The sequence below is a fragment of the Boleophthalmus pectinirostris genome, unplaced genomic scaffold, assembly GCF_026225935.1.
Source record: "Boleophthalmus pectinirostris isolate CB_2022bp ecotype Guang Dong unplaced genomic scaffold, ASM2622593v1 HiC_scaffold_11, whole genome shotgun sequence".
NCBI classification, from domain to species: domain Eukaryota; kingdom Metazoa; phylum Chordata; class Actinopteri; order Gobiiformes; family Gobiidae; genus Boleophthalmus; species Boleophthalmus pectinirostris.
The window spans coordinates 20,207,722-20,217,721 of record NW_026570994.1 but is presented as its reverse complement, the minus strand read 5'-3'; the positions used below and the strand labels follow the sequence as shown (position 1 = coordinate 20,217,721).

Sequence of the window (10,000 nt, the reverse complement as noted above, 5' to 3'; positions counted from 1 at the left end):
TACTACTACTACTACTACTACTACTACTACTACTACTACTACTACTACTACTACTACTACTACCTACTACTACTACTACTACTACTACTACTACTACTACTACTACTAGTACTACTACTACTACTACTACTACTACTACTACTACTACTACTACTACTACTACTACTACTACTACTACTGACTACTACTACTACTACTACTACTGTTACTACTACTACTACTACTACTGTTACTGCTACTACTACTACTACTACTACTACTGTTACTGCTACTACTACTACTACTACTAGTTACTACAACTACTATGTGAATGAAACTAAAACTATATTTCTACAGGTACTTGTTACTTTGTTTTTACTGTGGAGGTAAAATCCTTCAAACGCGTCTTAAATCTTCTCGAGTCGCTTTGACAAGAATCTGGGACTTTTTCCTTGTCAGTTTTCCCGTTGGGCCTCACGCTCGGGCTAACCACTCTGCCGCAGAAACACGGGCAGAACATGCAAACCTCTGAGTGACTCGCGCTTACACGAACTGTTGATGTAGAAAGTCAGAATTCCCCGCGGTCACATGTGGTCTGCGTTTGTGTTTATTTACCGACGAGACTTCGCCACAGACTCAGGAACAACACGTGAGCTCATTGGCTGAAACTTTTAATGACTTCCTGTGTCTCCGCTCGCACTCCTCTTTTCTTACTCTGGCAACGATAGTCCGCTTTTAGTCCTGGTTTAGTCCTAGTTTAGACCTGCTTTAGTCAAGGTTTAGTGCTAGATTAGACCTGGAATAGTCCTGTTTTAGACCTGGTTTAGTCCGAGATTAGACCTGGTTTAGTTGTAGATTAGACCTGGAATAGTCCTGTTTTAGACCTGGTTTAGTCCGAGATTAGACCTGGAATAGTCATGTTTTAGAACTAGTTTTTAGACCTGGTTTAGTCCTGGTTTAGATCTGATTTAGTCCTGGTTTAGTCCTAGTTTAGACCTGCTTTAGTCATGGTTTAGTCCTAGCTTAGACCTGGAATAGTCCTGTTTTAGACCTGGTTTAGTCCAAGATTAGACCTGGTTTAGTCGTAGATTAGACCTGGAATAGTCCTGTTTTAGACCTGGTTTAGTCCGAGATAAGACCTGGTTTAGTCGTAGATTAGACCTGGAATAGTCCTGTTTTAGACCTGGTTTAGTCCGAGATTAGACCTGGTTTAGTCGTAGATTAGACCTGGAATAGTCCTGTTTTAGAACTAGTTTTTAGACCTGGTTTAGATCTGATTTAGTCCTGGTTTAGTCCTAGTTTAGACCTGCTTTAGTCATGGTTTAGTCGTAGATTAGACCTGGAATAGTCCTGTTTTAGACCTGGTTTAGTCCGAGATTAGACCTGGTTTAGTCGTAGATTAGACCTGGAATAGTCCTGTTTTAGACCTGGTTTAGTCCGAGATTAGACCTGGTTTAGTTGTAGATTAGACCTGGAATAGTCATGTTTTAGAACTAGTTTTTAGACCTGGTTTAGTCCTGGTTTAGATCTGATTTAGTCCTGGTTTAGTCCTAGTTTAGACCTGCTTTAGTCCTAGATTAGACCTGGAATAGTCCTGTTTTAGACCTGGTTTAGTCCGAGATTAGACCTGGTTTAGTCGTAGATTAGACCTGGAATAGTCCTGTTTTAGAACTAGTTTTTAGTCCTGGTTTAGTCCTGGTTTAGATCTGATTTAGTCCTGGTTTAGATCTAGTTTAGACCTGATTTAATCCTGGTTTAGTCCTGGTTAAAATCTGTTTTAGTCCTGATTTAGTCCTAGAATAGTCCTGTTTTAAACCTAGTTTTTAGACCTGGTAAAATCCTGGTTTAGTCCTGCATTAGTCCTGCATTAGTCCTGGTTTAGTTCTTCTTTTGTCTCAGTTTAGTCCTGGTTTAGTCCTAGATTAGACCTGGAATAGTCCTGGTTTAGTCCTGGTTTATTCCTGGTTTAGACCTGGTTTAGACCTGGTTTAGATCTAGTTCAGTCCTGATTTAGTCCTGGTTTAGATCTGGTTTAGACCTGGTTTAGATTTAGATTAGTTCTGGTTTAGACCTGGTTTAGTCCTGGTTTATTCCTGGTTTAGACCTGGTTTAGTTCTGGTTTAGACCTGGTTTAGTCCTGGTTTAGTCCTGGTTTAGTCCTGGTCCAGTTTTACAGTGTTAATGTCAGAGTTTGTGATTGATTTGAGTTTTAGGAAATGTTGTAATCGAATTAAAACGACGTCGAGCCAAAAAAGAAAAGTGAGTTTCATTTAATAGAACATGAGAAAATCACTCACGGCAACAGACGGAGAGAAGAGAGAGAGAGAGAGAGAGAGAGGGAGAGGGAAAGAAAGGAAAAAAAGAGAGAGGGGGAGTATGGAGGGAGGGAGGGAGCACAGTGAGAAGTTTGTTGTGTTGTAGTAGTTTGTTTTATGCCAAAAAATGCACTATTTTGTTTTTCCACTTCTGCTTTTGACCTGCTCCAACCAGAGAGAGAGAAGAAAAGGAGAGAAGAAAGAGAGAGAGAGAGGAGGGAGAGGGGAGAAGAGAGCGAGGGGAGAGAGGGAGGGACAGAGAAGAAAAGGAGAGAAGAGAGGGAGAGAGAAGAGAGAGAGGAGAGGGAGAGAGAGAGAAGAGAGGGAGAGAGAGAGAGAGAGAGAGAGAGAGAGCAGAGGAGAGAGGAGAGAGAGAGAGAGAGAGAGAGAGAGAGAGAGGAGAGAGAGAGAGAGAGAGAGAGAGAGAGAGAGAGAGAGAGAGAGAGAGAGAGAGAGAGAGAGAGGAGAGAGAGAGAGAGAGAGAGGGAGAGAGAGAGAGAGAGAGAGAGAGAGAGAGAGGGAGAGAGAGAGAGAGAGAGTGAGAGAAGAGAGAGAGAAAGGAGAAGAGGGGTGAGAGAAAGGAGTGAGAGGGGGAGAGGGTAGTAAGAGAGAGAGAGAGGGAGCAAGTCCAACCCAAATACTGAAAACAGAGAGAGAGAGAGACAGACAGACAGAGAGAGAGAGGGGGTTAGGGAAGAGTAGAGAGAAAAAGAGAGAGAGAAAGTCAAAGGGGAGGAGGGAGGGAGGGGGGGGAGAGGAGAGAGAGGAGAGAGGGAGGAGGGCGAGCGGAAGGAGGAGAGGAGGTTTGAGCAGTGACATTTCCACAGGTGCAGAGAAAAAGTGAAGTCAAAGCTCCAGAGCAGAAAACCACAAGAGAGAGAGAGAGAGAGAGAGAGAGAGAGAGAGAGAGAGAGAGTTATTTATCGGAAACTACGACCATTTATAGACCAAGACCTGGACCTGGACCTGGACCAAGACCTGGACCTGGACCAAGACCAGGGCCAGGACCTGGAGCTGGTCCCACAGGTTTAACCCAGAGACCTGAAGGTGAAAAGTACAGACACATTTCTCCTTTTCTCTGAACTTTGACCATAAATTAACTTTTGAAATCCTGGAGTTTGTGATTAAATATAAACCTGATCTGTGTGTGCGTCTGTGTGGTCGTGTAGAGTCGTGTACTCTTGTGTAGAGTCGCGTACTCTTGTGTAGAGTCGCGTACTCTCGTGTAGAGTCGCGTACTCTCGTGTAGAGTCGCGTACTCTCGTGTAGAGTCGCGTACTCTCGTGTACAGTCGCGTACTCTCGTAGAGTCGCGTACTCTCGTGTAGAGTCGCGTACTCTCGTGTAGAGTCGTGTACTCTTGTGTAAGTTGTCCCTGTGTTCTGCTACAGTACTACAGTGGTATGTGGTATAGTACTTTAGTACTACAGTAGTATGCAGTAGTGTGTGGTACAGTACTAAAGAAGTACTACAGTACTCGTAGCCATACTGGCTTGTCAAAGTCTGATCCTGTCAGATCTCAGATCTCTGAGGTCTGGTCTGGGTCTGGGTCTGGGTCTGGGTCTGGGTTTGGGTCTGGTCTGGGTTTGGGTCTGGGTCTGATCTGGGTCTGGGTCTGGGTCTGGGTCTGGGTCTGGGTCTTGGGTCTGGGTCTGGGTCTGGGTCTGGGTTTGGGTCTGGGTCTGGGTTTGGGTCTGGGTCTGGGTCTGGGTCTGGGTCTGGGTCTGGGTCTGGGTCTGGGTCTGGGTCTGGTCTGGGTCTGGGTCTGGGTCTGGGTCTGGGTCTGGGTCTGGGTCTGGGTCTGGGTCTGGTCTGGTCTGGGTCTGGGTCTGGGGGGTCTGGGTCTGGGTCTGGTCTGGGTCTGGGTCTGGGTCTGGGTCTGGGTCTGGGTCTGGTCTGGGTTTGGTCTGGGTCTGGGTCTGGGTCTGGGTCTGGGGGTCTGGGTCTGGGTCTGGGTCTGGTCTGGTCTGGGTCTGGGTCTGGTCTGGGTCTGGGTCTGGGTCTGGTCTTGGTTGGAGACACTTTGAACATCAGGATCCACAGGGAGGCACCAGACTCAAAAACTGTTGTTGTGTCCTTAGGCAAGACACTTCACCCACAGTACCTAGTATGAAAGTGTTGTGTGTGTGAGAGCTGGTGGTGGTTGGGGTCAGAGGGGCAGATGGGGCAGATTGACAGTGTCGCTTCTGTCAGTCTGCCCCAGGGCAGCTGTGACTTCAACTGTAGTTTACACCAGAGACTGAATAAAGTAGTAAAGAAAAAAACTCTACATACAACTGATACATTATTATTACTATGTGTGTAGTACAGTACTATAGTACTGTAGTAGTAGTAGTACTGTAGTATGCAGTAGTGTGTACTATAGTACTATAGTAGTAGTACAGTAGTATGCAGTAGTGTGTATTATAGTACTATAGTAGTAGTACAGTAGTATGCAGTAGTGTGTATTATAGTACTGTAGTAGTAGTACAGTAGTATGCAGTAGTGTGTATTATAGTACTGTAGTAGTAGTACAGTAGTATGCAGTAGTGTGTATTATAGTATTGTAGTACTGTAGTAGTAGTACAGTAGTATGCAGTAGTGTGTATTATAGTACTGTATAGTAGTAGTACAGTAGTATGCAGTAGTGTGTATATATAGTACTGTAGTAGTAGTACAGTAGTATGCAGTAGTGTGTATTATAGTACTGTAGTAGTAGTAGTAGTACAGTAGTATGCAGTAGTGTGTAGTATTATAGTACTGTAGTAGTAGTACAGTAGTATGCAGTAGTGTGTATTATAGTACTGTAGTAGTAGTACAGTAGTATGCAGTAGTGTGTATTATAGTACTTAGTAGTGTAGTAGTAGTAGTAGTATGCAGTAGTGGTGTATTATAGTACTGTAGTAGTAGTAGTAGTATGCAGTAGTATGCAGTAGTGTGTATTATAGTACTATAGTAGTAAGTAGTACAGTAGTAGTACAGTAGTATGCAGTAGTGTGTATTATAGTACTGTAGTAGTAGTACAGTAGTATGCAGTAGTGTGTATATTAGTAGTACTAGTAGTAGTAGTAGTAGTACAGTAGTATGCAGTAGTGTGTGTATTATAGTACTGTAGTAGTAGTACAGTAGTATGCAGTAGTGTGTATTATAGTACTGTAGTAGTAGTACAGTAGTATGCAGTAGTGTGTATTATAGTACTGTAGTAGTAGTACAGTAGTATGCAGTAGTGTGTATTATAGTACTGTAGTAGTAGTACAGTAGTATGCAGTAGTGTGTATTATAGTACTGTAGTAGTAGTACAGTAGTATGCAGTAGTGTGTATTATAGTACTATAGTAGTAGTAGTAGTAGTACAGTAGTAGTAGTGCAGTAGTAGTGTATTATAGTACTGTAGTAGTAGTACAGTAGTATGCAGTAGTGTGTATGTATTATATAGTACAGTAGTATAGTAGTACTAGTAGTAGTAGTACAGTAGTATGCAGTAGTGTGTATTATAGTACTTATAGTAGTAGTAGTAGTAGTAGTAGTACAGTAGTAGTATGCAGTAGTGTGTATTATAGTATTATAGTACTATAGTAGTAGTACAGTAGTATGCAGTAGTGTGTATTATAGTACTGTAGTAGTAGTAGTACAGTAGTATGTACAGTAGTGTGTATTATAGTACTTAGTAGTAGTACAGTAGTAGTAGTAGTACAGTAGTATTGCAGTAGTGTGTATTATAGTATTATAGTACTATAGTAGTAGTACAGTAGTATGCAGTAGTGTGTATTATAGTACTGTAGTAGTAGTACAGTAGTATATAGTGTACAGTAGTGTGTATTATAGTAGTACTGTAGTAGTAGTACAGTAGTATGCAGTAGTATGTACAGTAGTGTAGTAGTATTATAGTACTATTATAGTACTATAGTAGTAGTACAGTAGTATGCAGTAGTGTGTATTATAGTATTATAGTACTATAGTAGTAGTACAGTAGTATGCAGTAGTGTGTATTATAGTATTATAGTACTATAGTAGTAGTACAGTAGTATGCAGTAGTGTGTATTATAGTATTATAGTACTATAGTAGTAGTACAGTAGTATGCAGTAGTGTGTATTATAGTATTATAGTACTATAGTAGTAGTACAGTAGTATGCAGTAGTGTGTATTATAGTATTATAGTACTGTAGTAGTAGTACAGTAGTATGCAGTAGTGTGTATTATAGTATTATAGTACTATAGTAGTAGTACAGTAGTATGCAGTAGTGTGTATTATAGTACTAGTAGTAGTAGTAGTACAGTAGTATGCAGTAGTATGTAGTGTATTATAGTACTATAGTAGTAGTACAGTAGTATGTATCAGTAGTGTGTATTATAGTACTAGTAGTAGTAGTAGTAGTACAGTAGTATGCAGTAGTGTGTATTATATAGTACTAGTAGTAGTAGTAGTACAGTAGTATTATGCAGTAGTGTGTATATAGTACTATTAGTACTGTAGTAGTAGTAGTACAGTAGTATGCAGTAGTGTGTATTATAGTAGTACTAGTAGTATAGTAGTAGTACAGTAGTATGCAGTAGTGTGTATTATAGTACTATAGTAGTAGTACAGTAGTATGCAGTAGTGTGTATTTATAGTACTAGTAGTAGTAGTACAGTAGTATTATAGTATATAGTAGTAGTATAGCAGTAGTGTGTATTATAGTACTGTAGTAGTAGTACAGTAGTATGCAGTAGTGTGTATTATAGTACTATAGTAGTAGTAGTACAGTAGTATGCAGTAGTGTGTATTATAGTACTATAGTAGTAGTAGTACAGTAGTATTATGCAGTAGTGTGTATTATAGTACTATAGTAGTAGTAGTACAGTAGTATGCAGTAGTGTGTATTATAGTACTTATAGTAGTAGTATACAGTAGTATGCAGTAGTGTGTATTATAGTACTGTAGTAGTAGTACAGTAGTATGCAGTAGTGTGTATTATAGTACTATAGTAGTAGTACAGTAGTATGCAGTAGTGTGTATTATAGTACTGTAGTAGTAGTAGTACAGTAGTATGCAGTAGTGTGTATTATAGTACTATAGTAGTAGTACAGTAGTATGCAGTAGTGTGTATTATAGTACTGTAGTAGTAGTACAGTAGTATGCAGTAGTGTGTATTATAGTATTATAGTACTATAGTAGTAGTACAGTAGTATGCAGTAGTGTGTGTATTATAGTACTATAGTAGTAGTACAGTAGTATGCAGTAGTGTGTATTATAGTACTATAGTAGTAGTACAGTAGTATGCAGTAGTGTGTATTATAGTACTATAGTAGTAGTAGTAGTACAGTAGTTGTATGCAGTAGTGTGTATTATAGTACTGTAGTAGTAGTACAGTAGTATGCAAGTAGTAGTGTGTATTATAGTACTGTAGTAGTAGTACAGTAGTATGCAGTAGTGTGTATTATAGTACTATAGTAGTAGTACAGTAGTATGCAGTAGTGTGTATTATAGTACTGTAGTAGTAGTACAGTAGTATGCAGTAGTGTGTATTATAGTACTATAGTAGTAGTACAGACGGTTCAGTGGAAATAACAGAGTTTGTGTGAGATTTGAATCTGAGCTGAACCACCACCACCACCACCAGCACCACACCCTGAAGAGGTGAAGAATGTACTCGCTCTCTCTCCCTCTCTCTTTCTCCTCTTTCTCTCTCCCTCTCTCTCCCTCTCTTTCTCTCTCGACTTCGTCCTCTCTCTCTTCTCCCTTTCTCTTTGTCCTCTTGTTCTCTCTTTCTTCCCTGTTCCTCTCCTCTTTCTCTTTCCTCTTCTCACTCTCTCTTTCTACTTTGTCTCTTTCTTCTTTGTCTTCCCTCGTTCCTCCCTCATTCTCTCTCCTTCCTTTCCCCTTCTCTCTCTGTCTCCTCTCTCTCTTTCACTTCCTCTGATTTTATCAGTCTCTCTCTCTCTTTCTCCTCGTCTCCTTCTGTTTCTTTATCACTCTTCCGAGTGACATTTCTCCTCTTTCTCCACCCTTTCCTCTCTATCACTCCCTTCCTTCCTTCTCTATCTCTCCTTCCTTTACACTCCCTTCCTCTCCTTTCTGTCTAGTCTTCCAATCTCTGCCTCTCTCTCTACCTCCTCCTCTTCTCTCTCTCCTCTTCTCTCTCTCTCTCTCTTCTCTCTCTCTCCCACACACAGGGAAGACATGTTTGTTTTTCTGACAGATGCTGGAAAAGTTTGAACGAGGGAAAAATGTGCCGTGTGGAGTGATGAGAGGAGAGAGAGAAGAAAGAGGAGGATGAGAGAGAGAACAGAAAGAGGAAGAGAGAGAGACTGAATACTACATGAATACTACTCTGAGAACACGGACGTGTTTTTACTTCTTCTGCAAAGTCCCACTGTACAACATTAAACCGTCTCCATGGAGACACACGGGAGATTCTACCAGGCTAAGCTACAGGTCAGATCTGTGGAGAGGCGAGCCTGATCACAGTAAGAGTGTGTTTTTCGGTGTAGATGGAGGATGAGTTTGGTCTGTCCGGGGTTTGTGTGAGATTCTGTCTGGACGTCGGGAAACGTCTTTAATGACGTAGTTTTGTATAAAACTACATATTTATATATTTTATAAATACTTTTTGTCGTATCTTCAGTTTTACACTTTGAAGTGTTTTTAGGAGCCAACGTAGAACCAAGTTTAACTTTTATACTATAATTATAATAACTTATATTTGAAACATTTTAGTCATTGTTGTATCTTGAATATTATTTTAGTAAGACACATGTTTCAGACGGTGACATTGTGGTTACAGCGGTATGTCTGTTCGTGCTGCGGATGTTCTGTGGCCCCCTGGTGGACGCACGCGCTCAGAAGCTCAAAATAAACACGAACAGACCGAATGAAAGATGCGTGACGCTCGTGACATTACGTCCTTACGCAGCGTGACAAATGACGGTGTGAAGTATCGATCCCGCACGCACGTGCGTTAGTGCGCGTGTCTGATCGGCACCAAACGGCCCGCGTGCTGCATCAAAATAAACACGTTCACACGTGCATCAGGCGCGTGCACGTTTACCTGGTGAAGAGTGCTCGTGAGCGCGTGCTCGCAGCTGCCTGGTGAAGAGTGTGCGTGAGGCGCGTGCTCGTAGCTGCCTGGTGAAGAGTGTGCGTGAGGCGCGTGCTCGTACCTGCCTGGTGAAGAGTGTGCGTGAGGCGCGTGCTCGTACCTGCCTGGTGAAGAGGATGGCTGCGTCGTGGTGCTGCTGGTGCTCGTCGTCCAGCGGGTTTTGTTGGTGCTGCCATTTGCAGAAGCTCTTGAGCGTCGCGGCCGCGTTCTTGCTCACGTCCAGCCCGCGCTCCTTCTCCGTCACCGTCATCACCTTCACCACGTTCAGGCGGATCGGGTTCTCGATGCTCGCGTGGCCGTACAGTTTGGACGCGATGGACGCGAGCGTCAGCAGGTAGTGGTTCAGGTCCTTGCCGTACTTTTTGGTCATGGTTTCATCCGCGACCAGCAGCAGCTCCACGTGCCGCGCTTTGGACACGGAGCGTCTGCGGCGCGCTCCGGGCACCGGGGAAATAAAACTGCTCCATCTCGTCCGGGCGTCTGGACCGTGTTCCGCGCGTCCCCCGCGCGTGACCCTCGTCCTCCGCTCCCGTCGCTCCTTTCGCCCCGCCGCGTGCCTCCGTCTTCTGCGCGAATCCCGCGTGCCGCAACTTTCCCGGGCGTCCCGCGCGGCTTCAAAGCTGAAGCTCTCGCGCGTGAACACATGTAG

The 10,000-nt window shown here is 42.7% G+C and overlaps 1 protein-coding gene across 1 annotated transcript in view; it reads right to left on the bottom strand.

The window, feature by feature from the left end:
• LOC110165852 (A disintegrin and metalloproteinase with thrombospondin motifs 5) overlaps window positions 1–10,000 on the bottom strand; it is a gene marked incomplete at its 5' end in the record, with an annotated part of 51,384 nt that overhangs the window by 40,910 nt on the left and 474 nt on the right. The window contains 2 exons of the mRNA XM_055163667.1: window positions 9,452–9,786; window positions 9,850–10,000. The exon at window positions 9,850–10,000 is cut by the window's right edge and continues 474 nt beyond it. Of these exons, the coding sequence (XP_055019642.1) occupies window positions 9,452–9,786; window positions 9,850–10,000 (486 nt within the window). The remainder of the gene's footprint in view (window positions 1–9,451; window positions 9,787–9,849) is intronic.